This window comes from Rhipicephalus microplus, chromosome 5 (assembly GCF_043290135.1).
Source record: "Rhipicephalus microplus isolate Deutch F79 chromosome 5, USDA_Rmic, whole genome shotgun sequence".
NCBI lineage: Eukaryota > Metazoa > Arthropoda > Arachnida > Ixodida > Ixodidae > Rhipicephalus > Rhipicephalus microplus.
Window position 1 is genome coordinate 103635834 of NC_134704.1, and position 16506 is coordinate 103652339.

General features: G+C 46.4%; 1 protein-coding gene across 1 annotated transcript in view; it reads right to left on the reverse strand.

Moving 5' to 3' along the window:
- Nucleotides 1–12123: 12123 nt before the first annotated feature.
- LOC142817528 (neprilysin-1-like) overlaps nt 12124–16506 on the reverse strand; it is a 39852-nt gene continuing 35469 nt past the window's right edge. Inside the window, exon 5 of the mRNA XM_075894559.1 lies at nt 12124–12543. Coding sequence (XP_075750674.1) covers nt 12124–12543 — 420 coding nt within the window. The remainder of the gene's footprint in view (nt 12544–16506) is intronic.

Genomic DNA, 16506 nt, shown 5'->3' on the forward strand with positions numbered 1-16506 from the left:
TATTGAGCGCGCGCGTGACGTGCGACGCGAGTCCTCTCTCTCACGTCCCAAGCGAGGGTGCCACTAAAAATTTCGAGGCGAATACAACTAATGGAATATAAATACTTAGTGAAAACGTGCTATGTTTCAGTCGCATGCACTTTCAAGTCCTTGATTGTCAGTCAATAAAAAGAAAACGCTGATGTAATTGCGTTCGCACAAAAACTTCAGTGCCCGAATATCAGCGCGTGAAGTCACTTGATTAAAACATTTAGGCATTTGGTCACGTTCAATAAACGCTACATTACATAAAAATTTTATTGAGCATTACTGACAAAGTACTGTGAAAACAATAACACAACGCCATCAAAACGAATGATGTACCTCGACGTATGTGAGAGCTTCAGTGTGCGGTCACCACTGTTTTTTTTTTCTTGCTTGTTTTTTTTTGCGCACGTTTTCTCGTTTACCAGGCACTCCATCATGGCTACAATGATTCTTGCATTGTCGCGCCTAATGCTCCTTCATATTCTGTTTCAATTTTTCTTGCATTCACCGCAAATGATCAAGTGATTGCATGCTTAAGAATGCACAGCCTAAACAAAATGTTGCTAACCAACGTGAAAGATTCTACATGACTAGTCGACGGCAGCGAACAAGAGAAAGCCACAAAGGTTGCATCGCCTAACCGTCGAGTCGAAATACATCAGTTATATTTCTACTGTCTATACATCGATAGACAATCCGCTCACGCAAACTTCAACGACGCATGCTCATGCTCACACAACGGATAACAAGCGGTTATTTGCAACCACGCAAGATCAGCTTAAGCAAAATTAACGGCGCAACCATAGCAGCGCACAAACATCGCATAAACAACCAAAAATTGCGCAAACGAGTATAGTCAACGTCTATAAGAGGCTTGGAAGAATTCACACTTCTCAGATACGCTCATCGGACACCCCGGTGGGCACGTGAAGGCACTGAGAAAAGGTTGGAAGTGTCGTAGAGGAGCGTTAGAGCGCTCTCTCCCCGAGTTGGAACCGCACAACGCGTGGCTGTATGTGATGAAGAAAATCTGGTCGCCTGTGTAGGATTCCAGGTATGGCAGCCTGAAATCGCGCACCCGCGATGGAGCTTCATCGGCGGCCAGTTTGTAGGCCGCGAATGCAATCTCGAGCGCCACCAAGGCCGGAAACGCCTGCAAAACAGCCAAAATTAGCGCCACATATTGAGATCGTGTCTGCCCACCGCTTTGCAGGGTTGCGCATTACAACACGTGCGATTGCGGTCGTTCGAAAATTCTCTAAGTCCTCAGCAAGCACAGAGACACCTATTATAGGGTTTATCTACTTCCTAAAGGCTGACTGAATCTGAAGGTAAGACCTTCGAGAGTGAACCTGAACGAAAGTGTAGTTTAGAGTACCCAATCACGCACTATACATTGGTTAACCATACCACCTCCCATCTCTTGTTCATCCCTCCACTCCTTCTCTCTCAATCTCTCTTGGAGGTAATAGTAGTCCAAGAACACAGACACAACGTACCGCTGTAAAACTTGAGATATACATTGGAGGAATGTTCTCATGGCCGTTTCAGCTAGCATATCTTTCTCAGATCATTTACAAAGGAAAAAAATGGAGGGCTGAGCACTGTCCTTGAGCGCACGGTGATGTGAACATGTGCACTTTGTCTCATGAGCTAAAATCAACACAACCTTTCGTTATTGGCTAGACACGTTAGCTATAACATTTTTGAACAATACAAATATTCTAACATATTATGCAAGTACGAAGGTGACCCAAAAATCATATCACTGAAAAGTATTTCGCGTGTAGCTCGAGAACGTAATGGGCACACTTATTTCGCTCTTCATAACTGTCGATCTCACAACCTTGGCCGTTTTCGAGAAAATGTCTCTCTTTCATTGATATCGCGACATACGTTGAGCAGGAATTTTGCACCGAGATTTGAGCGCTTCTTAAGACAACAAGACGGCGACAACCATTACGAAATACGAGATCACTCGCTGCATCTAGAAGAAACCTAAGAAAAGCCATTATAGCATGAAGACACATTAACAACTTCAGAAATTGTCAGGATTTCTACGGCATCGTGTTTTTTGGTCATTGAGATACCTAGCGGCATGCTGCTTCCTTGCGCTACACTTCTCGTTCTACATACCTACAGCTGATGAATAGGGGCTGAATTTTAAGCAAATGTCTATTTTGTTTCATTTGCTACTATCCCCTTCATTTTACATATCAGCATTAAGTAGTGCCTAAAAGGGACGTATATAGTGTTTTATAGTGTTTATAAATGATTGGTTTGGTGTTTGTGCCTAAATGTGCATAAATGTGGGTAAAAGCCCATTTTAAAAATCAGAGCCTAAAGAATACTATCCAGCCTCATGTTTCACTTTCGGGTGTACTTTCGAACCATTATTCAAATTACCGGGCTACATACGCCACACCTCTAGTTCAACCAGCTTCGGAAAACAACCGCTATTAACAGTGAAGTGGGATGCGCTGACCAGCCCACGCCCCCGCGCTAACAAGGCGCAAGCGCTTGGCAAATGCGAAAGTGCAAGAGCCGTCAGGTGAGAGTTGAGAATGTAGCGTAGTGCTAGTGTCGGCCTGCCGGCGAGAGAAAAAGATGACGAGAGCCGTCTGAGAAACGAAGAAGGGGACCCAGACACGATTGTCTGACTACACCGAAGGTCAAAGGAACAACTGAACGAGCCAGCGCCCGCCGCTCGTGCTCGTGCCCGCCGTCCCTTCTTTCTCCTTTATTTGCAACACACTCCCGCGGCCGGCAAATTGGCGCACGTTTCAAGGAAACTTTGAGCGAGTCAGCGAGGAGGTGTTAACCAGCGACAGAAGGGCTTTTGACAAAGATGATAAAGCTACGTCTACGTTGGAGGCCGTCACGTTGCTACAAGAATAAGTGAAGTGGACGTGGGTTTTCCTTCGTTTCTAATTAAATTTTTTAGGGCGTTAAGCGCCTGAAAATAAACTTCGTTCGTGCTATTCAAAATGGCCGATAGGAGGCATCCCTGCATGCCTTCTAGTCTTATAGCAGTCTGGCTATTTTCCTCCTGTTATCATCTGCACTCATGCCGAAAAGAAGCACCCCTAGCAGTAGGTTGATTCGACAGTTGACACTTGACTCATCGGGGAGCGGCCGCTTCAGCAGCACGGGTAAGTGAGCTCTGCACATATCTACCTATAACTTTAGCAATTTTGGTTCTAGGAGGGTCAGAGTGGTGTCTATTTGTTCGTGAAGATACAAGGAGTTCAACCGCTACAAATACTGCTATTACAAACGAAAATTTCTAATTTTAGGAGCGGAAATCAGTGTGAACCTGTGAAAACAACAACAGTCGGACCACGTGTTTTTTACGATCGCTTGTAGCTTCGTTAATATTCTACCGGGAAACTTCTTACTTATAAAGTTGAAAGTCCTTAGGGTAGACCTGACGCTACTGAAGTTTGATCAGGCTAGGTTTAATAGTTCCAGAGTTATTCTGCAATCAAAATTAAGCCTAATCACTAAAAGATTAAATTGGTAATATCACCTCGCAAACGCATTGAAATTTTGTCCGCTTAATGTAATAATAAACCACACCCCATAGGCTACCAGGAGGCCCAATTCCGTACACTCTAGGCCCTTAATTAAAGTGGTAATCAGCAAAAAGCTCATTTCATTAAAACAAATTTTCAAAAGGAGCTACAAACGCCACCGAAAAATAGCTAATATCTTCTTTTAGAACACAACAGTCCGGTTTTTTCCGTGTAAAAATAATTTTGATAGCTTAAGGTAACCGGAAGATACAGAGTTGAAAGAATATAACGAAAACCGCTAATAAACGTGTGGCGCCCGCGTCTTCCCTCGCTCAAAGGAGGAGGGTGGCTCACTGCTCGGGAGAAAGGTACGCCCGTCAGATCAAAGTCTTGAACCACGTGTTGTTTTTTTCCCCTTACGATCGCTTTTAACTTTGCTAATAACCTACCGGGAAACTTCTAACTCATACAGTGCAAATCCCTAATTGTAGACCTGTCGCCGCTCAGGTTTCATCAGGACAGGAGTAATAGTACCGGAACTATTTCGTGACCAAAATTAAGCCTAATCACTAAAAAGATTAATTTGGTAACAACACCTCACAAACGAATTTAAAATCTGTCCACTTAATATATTAATAAACAGCACCCCATAGGCTAATCGGAGGCCCAACTCCGTACTCTCTAGACCCTTAATTAAGGGGGTAATCAGCGGAAATCTCATTTCATTAAAACATTTTTATAAAAATAACCACAAACTTGACTGATGCACCGCTGAAACCTGCATTTAGAACATAACAATCTGGGTGCGGCGATGGCGTAGTGGTTAGAGCATCCGCCTCGCATGCAAGAGGTCTGCGGTTCAAATCTCGGTGCCGCGCAGTCCCCAACCGGAAAAAAAAGTCCGCGTGTTGATGGAACTGCATTAAGAGGCCTGGGGTGCGGCCTCACCGGCAACCACCGCCGGGAACGCACTCCCTCACCAGAGAAGGATTGGCCACCCCGGTGCAGTATCGGGCCACTACATCCCACATGCATACGTCAAATAACTCACGGCCCTCAGTTCCCCGCAGCTGCAAAGCAACCGACCATGGCGGTGGTCAGATCTGCAACGCAGCAGAGGGTGCTAAGAATCTCTGGACTACAGGCCGCCATTGGAACCTGAACTTGGCAACGTTTAACGCTAGAACCTTATCTAGTGAGGGAAGTCTAGCTGTACTATTCGAGGAGCTAGAGGGTGTTAAATGGGATATAATAGGGCTCAGTGAGGTTAGGAGGACAGATGAGGCCTATACTGTGCTACAGAATGGGCACGTTCTTTGCTATCGGGGCTTGGCAGACAGAAGAGAACAGGGAGTGGGGTTCCTAATTCACAGAAACATAGCTGGGAACATAGAGGAATACTATGAAATTAATTAAAGGGTGGTAGGTATTGTAATTAAACTGAATAAAAGATACAAGATGAAGGTAGTACAGGCTTACGCGCCTACATCCAGCCATGATGACGCTTCAGTTGAAAGCTTCTATGAAGACGTAGAATCGGCAATGAGTAAGGTAAAAACACAGTATACTATAGTGATGGGCGACTTTAATGCAAAGGTAGGGAAGAAGCAGGCTGGAGACTAGGCAGTAGGAGATTATGGCATCGGCACTAGAAACGCCAGAGGAGAGCTACTAGTAGAATTCGCAGAACGCAATAATTTGCGGATTTTGAATACCTTCTACCGCAAACGAAAAACCGCAAGTGGACATGGAGGAGCCCTAATGGCGAAAATAAGAATGAAATAGACTTTATAATGACTGCACACCCAGGAATCGTGCAGGATGTGGAAGTGGTTGGCAAGGTACGATGCAATGACCATAGAATGGTACGGTCTCGAATTCGCCTAGACTTGAAGAAGGAACGACAGAAACTGATATGGAAGAAGCCAATCAATGAGCTAACACTGAGAGGGAAAGTACAGGAATTCAGAGTGTCGCTGCAGAACAGGTACTCGGCTCTTAGTGAGGAAACCAACCTTAGCGTAGATACAATGAATTATAATCTGACGAGTATCATTACGGAGTGTGCAGTGGAAGTTGGAGGCAGGGTAGTTGGACAGGACACTGGCAAGCTTTCCCAGGAAACGAAGAACCTAATTAAGAAGCGTCAAAGCATGAAAGTGTCAAGTACAACAGACAAAATAGAACTGGCAGAGCTTTCGAAGCTGATTAATAGACGTAAAGTATGCGATGCAAGAAGGTATAACATGGAGAGAATTGAACACGCTCTGAAAAACAGAGGAAGCTTCAAAGCAGTGAAGAGGAAACTTGGGATAGGCAAAAGTCGGATGTATGCACTAAGGGACAAAGAAGGCAAAATAACTACCAATATGGATAAGATAGTTAAAATAGCGGAGGAGTTTTACAGAGATCTGTACAGTAGCCGAGACAACCACGACCTTAATACTATAAGAACTAGCAGTAACCCAGATTACACCCCACCAGTAATGATAGAAGAAGTCAGAAAAGCTTTGGAGAGCATGCAAAGGGGCAAAGCTGCTGGTGAGGATCAGGTAACATCAGATCTGCTGAGAAATGGAGGACAGATTGTGTTAGGAAAACTAGCCACCCTGTTTACGAGGTGTCTCCTGACGGGAAGGGTACCAGAGTCTTGAAAGAACGCTAACATCATCTTAATACATAAGAAAGGAGATGACAAGGACTTGAAGAATTACAGGCCGATCAGCTTGCTCTCTGTAGTATACAAGCTATTTACAAAGGTAATTGCTAACAGAGTAAAAAAACATTAGAATTCAATCAACCAAAGGAACAAGCAGGATTTTGAACAGGCTACTCAACAATTGACCACATTCATACTATCAATCAGGTAATAGAGAAATGCTCAGAGTATAACCAACCACTATACATAATCTTCATAGATTACGAGAAGGCGTTTGATTCAGTAGAAATATCAGCCGTCGTGCAGACACTGCGGAATCAGGGCGCAGATGAAGTATATATAAACATTCTGGAAGAAATCTACAGGGGATCAACTGCTACTATAGTGCTTCATAAAGAAAGCAGCAGAATACCACTCAAGAAGGGTATAAGGCAGGGGGACACAATCTCCCCAATGCTATTTACCACGTGCTTACAGGAGGTTTTCAGAAGCCTAGAATGGGAACAGTTAAGGATAACAGTTTATGGAGAATACCTTAGTAACCTGCGCTTCGCCGATGACATTGCATTGCTGAGTAACTCAGGGGACGAATTGCAACTCCTGATTATGGAGTTAGACAAGGAGAGCAGAAAGGTGTGTCTTAAAATTAATCTGCAGAAAACGAAAGTAATGTACAACAGCCTCGGAAAGGAGCAGCTCTTCGAGATAAGTAATAGTGCACTTGAAGTTGGAAAAGACTATGTCTACTTAGGGCAGGTAATAACCGCAGAGCCTAACCACGAGATTGAAGTAACTAGAAGAATAAGAATGGGGTGGAGCACATTCGGCAAGCACTCTCAAATTATGACAGGTAGATTGCCACTATCCCTCAAGAGGAAGGTATATAACAGCTGTATCTTGCCGCTACTTAGCTACGGAGCAAAAACCTGGAGACTGAAGAGAGTTCAGCTTAAATTGAGGACGACGCAGTGAGCATTGGAAAGAAAAATGGTAGGTGTAACCTTGAGAGACAAGAAGAGAGCAGAGTGGATTAGGGGACAAACGAAGGTTAAGGATATCATAGTTGAAATAAAGAAGAGGAAATGGACATGGGCTGAGCATGTGGCGCGTAGACAGGATAACCGCTGGTCATTAAGGGTAACTAACTGGATTCCCAGAGAAGGGAAGCGGGCCTGGGGGAGACAGAAGGTTAGGTGGGCAGACGAGATTAAGAAGTTTGCGGGTATAAATTGGCAGCAGCAAGCACAGGACCGGGTTAACTGGTGGAACATGAGAGAGGCCTTTGTCCTGCAGTGGTCGTAGTCAGGCTGATGATGATGATGATGATGATGACTTCACTCATCATGCTGCAGCATAAACGAATATTGCAAACCATACAATACAAAGGGCAAGTACACGGCTATTTAACCCTATTGGTGCACTTGTGCTATCATAAATGAAATAATTTTTCGGGGGTTTCGTGTCGTACCTTCAGGTCCCGTGCGTTTTCATTTGATGTTATTTACACTTGCCCAAAAAGAAATATTTTTCCCATATTTACGACGTTGGTGATTGTCATTATCCGCGTTTAAAAAGCGCTTTTGGATGCCTAAGAAAATACCGTATTTTTTTTAAGCCCTTCACTGCAATATGTACCATGCGAGTATGTTACGCTGATCAAGGAACGAATTACTACGCCATTTTGTAATACGTTTTACCGCAGTGCCTGTTGAGAACAGCACGAAGAGGAAGGTGGTGGGGACAGAGTTTCGCGAAAATGACAGCTGTGCATGACGAATCAAACATTTATTAGGGGCGAAGCTCCTTATGGCGTGGCTTGTCCGTCCCTCGTAGTACGTAATCACCAGTGGCACATACTCGAAATAGCGGTCCTTACGATTTTGACCTCCAAGGTGGTCCGGTGAGAGACTTCTTCTGTGCGTTGTTGAACAATAAAAGATAGTGCTCAATGAACATGTTAATGGCTGCTTAGGGGGAATGAGAGACGGGAGCATTCGGCCTTTAGGTAACGCGCACGCTACGATCCCCATTAGCAGCTATTGGCATGTACATTGAGCACCGTCTGACAAGAAAGGGTTGCTACGTTATACTCGCTGGGTGTAAACTCCTTGGTTTTAGAAAGGTTTAGCGAGCGTTGGGCTGCATAGCCATGAATACAGTGAACTAGTATATACCATGAACTCGAGGTGGTTAAAGGTGGGAAGTAAACCCGAAGCGCAAGCCGTAAGAAAGTGTGCATGTGCCACCTCCCGTTTAGTCCTTGAAATGTCCGCTGGATGGCGGTGCTTCTATATGGAGTACGCAGATGATATAGTGCTAATGGCCAACAACAAGGAAGATTTGCAGAGATTGATGGACATCTGCGGTAATGAGGGAGATAGGTTAGATTTTAGATTCAGTAAGGAAAAATCAGCAGTCATGATTTTCAATGACAACGAAGGTAGTGAGCTTAGAATACAGGAGGTCACGCTAGAGATGACAGGTAAATACAAATATCTGGGCGTATGGATAAGCAATGGGACCGAGTATCTGAGGGAACACGAAATATACGTGACGACTAAAGGTAACAGGAATGCAGCAGTCATGAAAAATAGGGCACTGTGGAATTACAATAGGTATGATGTTGTGAGAGGAATATGGAAAGGGGTCATGGTTCCTGGGCCTACGTTCGGCAATGCGGTCTTGTGCATGAGATCAGAAGTCCAAGCAAGGTTAGAAATTAAGCAACGTGGAATAGGTAGGCTTGCTTTAGGAGCTCACGGGAATACACCAAATCAGGGAGTACAAGGTGATATGGGATGGACATCATTTGAGGGCAGGGAAGCTAGCAGCAAGATAAAATTTGAGAAGCGATTGAGAGAAATGGGGGAAGAGCGTTGGGCTAGGAAGGTTTTCAGCTACTTGTACATGAAGAATGTCGATACAAAATGGAGGAAGCGAACCAGGAAGTTGACTGGTAAATACTTAGAAAACAGCAGGTGGCCAAACCAAAAAGAACTATTGGTTAAGAAGAAAGTGAAGGAAACGGAGACTGACATGTCGAGAATGGGCATGACTAAGAAGTCCGCACTAGAGATCTATCGAACTTTTAAGCAGGAGATTGCCAAGGAAAGGATCTATGATAATACTCGGGGTAGTTCTCTACTGTTTGAGGCCAGGACGGGAGTACTGCGAACCAAGACATATCGGGCCAAATACGAAGGGGTAGACACAATATGCAGTGCGTGTGGAGAGGAAGAAGAAACGGCCGAACACTTGATAATGTTCTGTAAAGGGCTTCACCCTATAGTTCAGGATGATGGCGCAGAGTTTTTCAAAGCACTGGGATTTAGGGACAGCGAGGGCAAAATAGACTTTAAGCGGGTAGACTTAACTAGAAGGAGGTTATCTGATTGGTGGCTAAAGTCAAGGCACGAGTGAAAATTAAACCCTTCACTGCGAAGTACGAATTCTCAACTTCATTATTTAAAGGAAAAAAAGATAAATATAATGGTTAGTTCACTAAGTATTACGGCTAGGTGGCGTTAGCCGCCGCCCGATGTAAAGGGTACAGCCACATCCATCCATCCATCCATCCATCCATCCAATATATGATGAAAAGATGCGAGATGGTAGTACTTGGAGTGCTGAATAGATGGACGAACGGACACACCGACAGATGCCTGGATGGACGCATGAACGAACGCAGGCACGGATGCATGGACGAACGCAGGGACGGACGCACAAACAGACGCACGCACGGACGGGTGAATGGACGCATGGACGGTTACACAGACGTACGCAGGAACGGACGGAAGCAAGAACGAATGGACGGACGAATGCTTCGCCCCACTCACCATCATTCACTCCGTGGATATGCTGCCATTTTTTGTTTATTTGTTTGTTTATTTGTGTTTTCCCTCTGGCGATTGATCGCCCTTACATGTTATGTAACGGAGGACGTATGTGGTGGTGCTGGAAGGCATCTACCATGACAGAAATGTGAGAGCCACACGTTGGGGTTCATTCCCGTTTAAAATGAACCACATTGTGCGTTCCGTGGACTAGCTTCATCGATATTTACAGCAGGCTCCGCAACGCAGCAAGTTACATGTAAATCGATATCGTGATAACGTATCAATTTACAATGTAAATCTGTATCGCATGAGCCTGAAATGAGATTTTCCGCCATTTTAGTACCCAGAACCGAGGTGAAAAAAACGCTTCTCGCAGTGAGGATGAATCAGTGAATGAAATAGCAACAAATCGGAGGGCTACATGCAGTGTCAAAGGACGCTCTTTTAGAATTCGATTTGGCGTAAACCTTACGGAACTCTGACGTAATGGAATACCTGGGAACGAAGTGGTTTTGGTGATGTTTGTCGCCTCGACGCGAAGCAAGCACATACAGCACAGCACGTACACGTTTGTAGAGGCCAGCTACTGATCTCTGCCAATATAGACGCTTTCAAGATCGCGAGCGTTGTACCCCGAAAACCTTCCGGTCACCTCATATATACCAGCTCCTAACGTCGAAAGTGACAGCACATTTTCAAGTTTTTTCAAGGGTAATGAAAATATATCTGCAGTTATTCAGATAAAAGTGACGTGCGTATGGTACAATGGAGTATCTTCTATTATTATGTAGCTCGAAAATACATTTATTTTGAAAATATTTTGCCAGATAAGCGAAGAAAGCTGTAGAAAATCGCCGGGATATTTTCTAAAGCTCGTCTTGCCCACCGATGCTAAAAAGGCACATTGGTGGACGAAACCGGATGTTATCAAGGGCCTGTGTTGGTAAATAGTGAAAGGGTCTATAGCGCGCGTGATCAAGCATTTTAGATGCGGAGCATCTAATACTCGAGGCTTGTAGTGCGGCGCCGTCCGCAAGCTTCCTCCTCCTCCTTCCACCATCTGTGCATCCCTTCCTCCTCTACACACCGCGCGCGCTTCACTCCTCCACCATCTGTGCACCCTTCCTCCTCTACACACCGCGTGCGCTTCTCCTCTTCACGAACATTCGCTAGGTGTATAATGTAGCGCGAATGCGCCGTCGCGCTTCGAGAACATCGGCAGCTGACGCGCGCGCATGCGCCGTTGCGCTTCTCCCCCTTCTCGAACATTCGACAGCTGACGCGCGCATGCACCGTCACCCACCATCTGTGCCACGCGCGCTTCTCCCCTTCGAGAACATTCTACAATTCTCCTGATTCTCCAGTGGGCGCGCATGCGCCGTCGCGCTGTATATATACTCAAGGTCGGCGCTCGTTCGCTCAGTTGCCGCTCGTCGGTTGGTTTGTACGGCGCGTCGACGTCCAAGGTCGCGGTGAAATGAATGCCAACAAATCCACAAACACAATGATCGACGTCCCTTCGACCAGCGCCACCCTTTCGCATACGTGTGTACGTGTTCACTCATTTAACACCCCCTCCTACAACCACGTTAACCAATTTAGCCATCGACCCAAGTAAGTCGCAATTTAACACCCCATTTCACAACCACGTTAACCAATTTAGCCATCGACCCAAGTAAGTCGCACTTTAACACCCCGTTAACCAATTATATGCTCCGCATCCTCCTCAGTGTTCCCCCGAGGGAAGCTGCGGGCAATTTTTTTGGTCAAGGTTCGCAGTTGCTGCCCGAGTGGCGCAGCCCCCCACCGGCACTCCTCCACGCTCATTCGCGTGACAAAAGCGAATGGTATGGTACATCCCTGCTGATGCATGCATGCATGCATGCATGCATGTATGTATGTATGTATGTATGTATGTATGTATGTATGTATGTATGTATGTATGTATGTATGTATGTATGTATGTATGTATGTATGTATGTATGTATGTATGTATGTATGTATGTATGTATGTATTTTGCACTTTTACGGAACATGACAGCAACGGCAAACGTGCCTCGACTCTCGCTTACATTTGCTATCGTAATTAGACATCAATCGCGCAGACGGCCGTATCCCTTACGTGCAACGTGCGGAGCGCCGAGTGGTTGTCCTCGTAGGTTCCGATTTCGCACTCCGCCCTGTCGTCGTACTCGGCCTGCTTCCACCATCGCGTTGGCGTTCCGGATTCGTCGAGCCCGCTGCCACGCGGATCAAAGCTGCTGGCGTACTGAGCCGCCAATACCGAGGCCAGGGCACCGTAGTTGATGGCGAACGTTCCTCTGGGGTAGTAGAGCGGCGCCGCGACCGAACCCAGCGATACGTCCGCGCGGTTGGCGAGGTACATGTAGGTGGCCGGGCGCTCGCTGGGAAACATGCGCCTGCTGTACACCTCGTTGAATGGGAACTTCTCCGAGCGAAGGGCGCGGTAGGAGCGCGAGGCGTTTAGGAGGTTGCTGAAGAAATTCTGCGGGATCGTGAAAATTGAAAAGTTGGGGTAAAGCAGGAAGGCTGGGAAAAACTCAGCGCACTGAAAATGCGAGTATGACGACGCTGTACTTTTGTAGAAAAGTTGGGGAACTAAGTAACCTCAAGATGATTGGAAATACACAAAAATGGTAGTTGCGAGTTTGGAAAGGTGTGCATAATATACGTACTATAATATGAATATTACATTATAAATCTATTAAAGTGCCTCTGAGTTTGGTCTAATGCTAATCATAAGGCGCTTCAGTGCTGAGCCTAGGTCACGGGGAAAAATAGCGGCCATGGCGTCTGCATTTTGGGGCAAGTGAAATTGTAGATGGCCGTATATTTGAATTTAGCTGCACGCTAAATAACAGCACATGTTATATATATATATATATATATATATATATATATATATATATATATATATATATATATATATATATATATATATATATATATATATATATATATATAGTTATAAACTTCGAGAATAGTGCAGTATAGGAAACAAAACAATAAAATATTTATTTAATCCTAACAGTTTCGGCTGGTGGACCAGCCTTCTTTTACTGTTAGGATTAGGAAACTGTTAGGATTAAATAAACATTTTATTGTTTTGTTTCCTATACTGCACTATTCTCGAAGTTTATAACTTTTATTACGGTAGCCGGAAGAAACTCTGATCATCTATTTCATCTATATATATATATATATATATATATATATATATATATATATATTGTAGTGATGAAGATGAGTGCTACACAGAAAGGCAGGGGGTATGACTCAGCCGGTGAAGAAGACGACGTTTGGTTGGCTGGGTACTCAGGCTAGTTCCGCCATTACCACTTGACGTGTCGTGACCGCTCTCCTGTTTTATAAAAGAGTGCCACTCTGAAACGCCTCATTATAATTGGTGGAGGTGCTGGGTAACGCCTAATCCTGGAATTGCGAAACCGTACGTTGCCTCCAGTTGCTACGATGTCCACGAACGACGATCAGCAGGCGGCCGCCTCTGCTCCAACTACTGCAGCTCCTGTCTGTCTCGGCTCCTTTCGGCAACGCGATCCACCTACCTTCAGTGGAACCGATGACAAAGACGTGGAAGACTGGCTCGACGAATACGACCGGGTGAGCAAGCACAACAAGTGGGACGATGCGCACAAGCTTACTGTCGTCCAATTTTATTTGACCGACGTCGTCAGTCTGTGGTACCGCAATCACGAGAGAGACCTCCCCACCTGGTCGGCCTTCCGAACGGCGTTTGCGGACGTGTTTGGCCGCCCAGCGCTTCGCAAACTACGGGCCGAACAACGCTTGCGTACCAGGGCTCAGCAGAATGGGGAGAATAACACCAGTTATATCGAAGATGTGGTCGACCTTTGCCGGCGTGTCAACTCGGCCATGACAGAAGCCGAGAAGATCAAACACATCTTGAAAAGCGTGACTGACGACGCATTTCAGATGCTTGTCGCCAAAAGCCTGCAAACGGTAGCGGAAGTGATCCAACTCTGTCAGAGCTATGATGAGCTCTGGAAACAGCGTGACACCACTCGTCGTGCCAGCGCGCCATGTGCAACAATCTCCGCTTTAACGTCGGCTGGCACTGCTATAGACCACACCACTTTGCTTCACGAGATCAAGCAATTTGTACGAGAAGAGGTCGCACGCCAGTTGTCCCTCGTGCCTTATACCTCCGAAGGAGCCCCGTCTACTTTAGCGCCATCAATACAGCGAGTGGTCCAGGAGCAAGTGTCAGAGGCGCTACCAATAGCTCACGCACCACCTGTGGCTGCTCCATTGACCTATGCCGAAGCACTGAACGGAACCCGACGTCCGCCTGTCGCGAACGGCCACGTTTCTTTGTCGCGAACGCCTACGTCCACGCGTACCTTTGTCGTACAGACTGAGCCTATGTACCAGGCTGCCCGTCCTTTCTCTTGACCACCACCTCCACGCTTTCAGAACCCTTGGCGCACTCAAGACAACCGCCCCATATGCTTCGCCTGTGGAATTTCGGGTCACGTGGCATGATTTTGTCGACGGCGTGAGTTTTTCCTGCGTGACGACGTCAGGCCCAACAATTATGATTTCCCCCCACGACCGGAGCCTGCTGTATATGGCGAGACTGCCACCATGGACACATTTTCACCTCGCCGGAACTTCAACAGGCACCGGTCGCCTTCACCTCAACGCCGTTCCCTTTCCCCTATGCTACGTCGACCTCGCCCTGTCCCTGAGGAAAACTAGGAGCCGCAGTTTTTGGGGCAAGAACTGCGGATCTTTCGAACTCCACAAGACCTTGTTTTTCGCCGTCCAACGTTGTTGCTGTCTCCGTTGAAGGTATGCCTGTTTTTGCATTGGTCGATACTGGCGCCGCAGTGTCTGTATTGACTGAAAACCTTTGCCGTCGACTAAAAAAGTCACAATGCCTCTTCACGACTTCGTTTTGAGCCCTGCGAGCGAGCAACGAATTCGCCCTTTTGCTGCATGCACAGCACGTGTCGTTATTGCTGACAATATTTATTTCGTCGAGTTTGCAGTGCTCCCGCAGTGTTCTCATGACATTATATTAGGCTGGGACTTTCTCTGCACTCATCATGCCGTCATCGACTGTGCTCGCGCCGAAGTAGAGTTCGCGCCGTTATGCGACGCTGCTTCACTCGACTCGTCTCTTTCACCTGCAAAAGTTTTCGTTGCCGCCGACACTTCGATACCCCCGTTCTCGTCCGCCCTAGTTCCGCTTTCCTGTGACGTCTATAGTGGCTCAACTGTTCTTTTTACGCCTTCTGAAACTGCTGTTCGCCGCAAGTGCTTCCTGATTCCTTTCGCCGTTCTGAATATTCACGATGGATCAAGTGCAATTTATGTATCAAATCCGTTTCCCTCGCCTTCCAAGTTACTGTGCGGAGAGTGCCTGGGCTTTGCCGATGACATTGATCCCTCGATTGCACGTGTAGTTCCTGACCACTCGAATACGCTACCTATTGACGCTGTTGATTGTTGCGCGTCATCCTCTTCCCCATCATTCACCGACGCAAATTCGCGCTGCATCGACACCAACCTTACGGCCCAGCAGCGCACCGACATCATCGCCCTCCTCGAGCGCTTCCGCGCCAGCTTCGACCACCAGCAACTGACTTTGGGCCGTGCTTCCACAGTATCTCACGAAATCGACACTGGCCTTCGCGCTCCTTTACGTCAGCGTCCGTATCGGGTATCGTCTTCTGAGCGTCACATAATCGCGGAACAAGTTGACGACATGTTGAAGCGAGGTGTTATTGAGCCCTCTAACAGCCCGTGGGCCTCCCCAGTTGTTTTAGTCAAGAAAAAGGATGGCTCAATAAGATTCTGCATCGACTACCACCGGTTGAATAACATCACGCGCAAAGATGTTTACCCGCTACCTCGCATAGACGATGCCCTTGACTGCTTACAAGGCGCGGAGTTCTTCTCGCCACTAGATCTGCGTTCAGGTTATTGGCAGGTTCCCATGGCTGAGGCTGATCACCCCAAGACGGCTTTTGTTACCCCTGATGGCTTATACGAATTTAACGTCATGCCATTCGGGCTCTGCAATGCGCCTGCCACTTTCGAGCGCATGATCGACAACATCCTCCGTGGCCTGAAATGGCAGACATGTCTGTGCTATTTAGACGATGTCGTGATATTTTCAAGCGACTTTTCAACGCATCTTCAGCGGCTCGAGACAGTGCTTACTTGCCTCACCGCCACCGGTCTGCAGCTCAACTTGAAGAAGTGCTGCTTCTGCGCTTGAAAACTTCTAATTTTGGGCCGTGTTTTATCTAAAGATGGCATTCTTCCGGATCCGACGAAACTGCGTGCCGTTGCCGAATTTCCTAAGCCGAAGACCTTAAAAGAACTTCGCAGCTTCCTCGGTTTATGTTCATATTTTCGTCGTTTTATTCGCAACTTCGCCTTCATCATATCGCCCTTG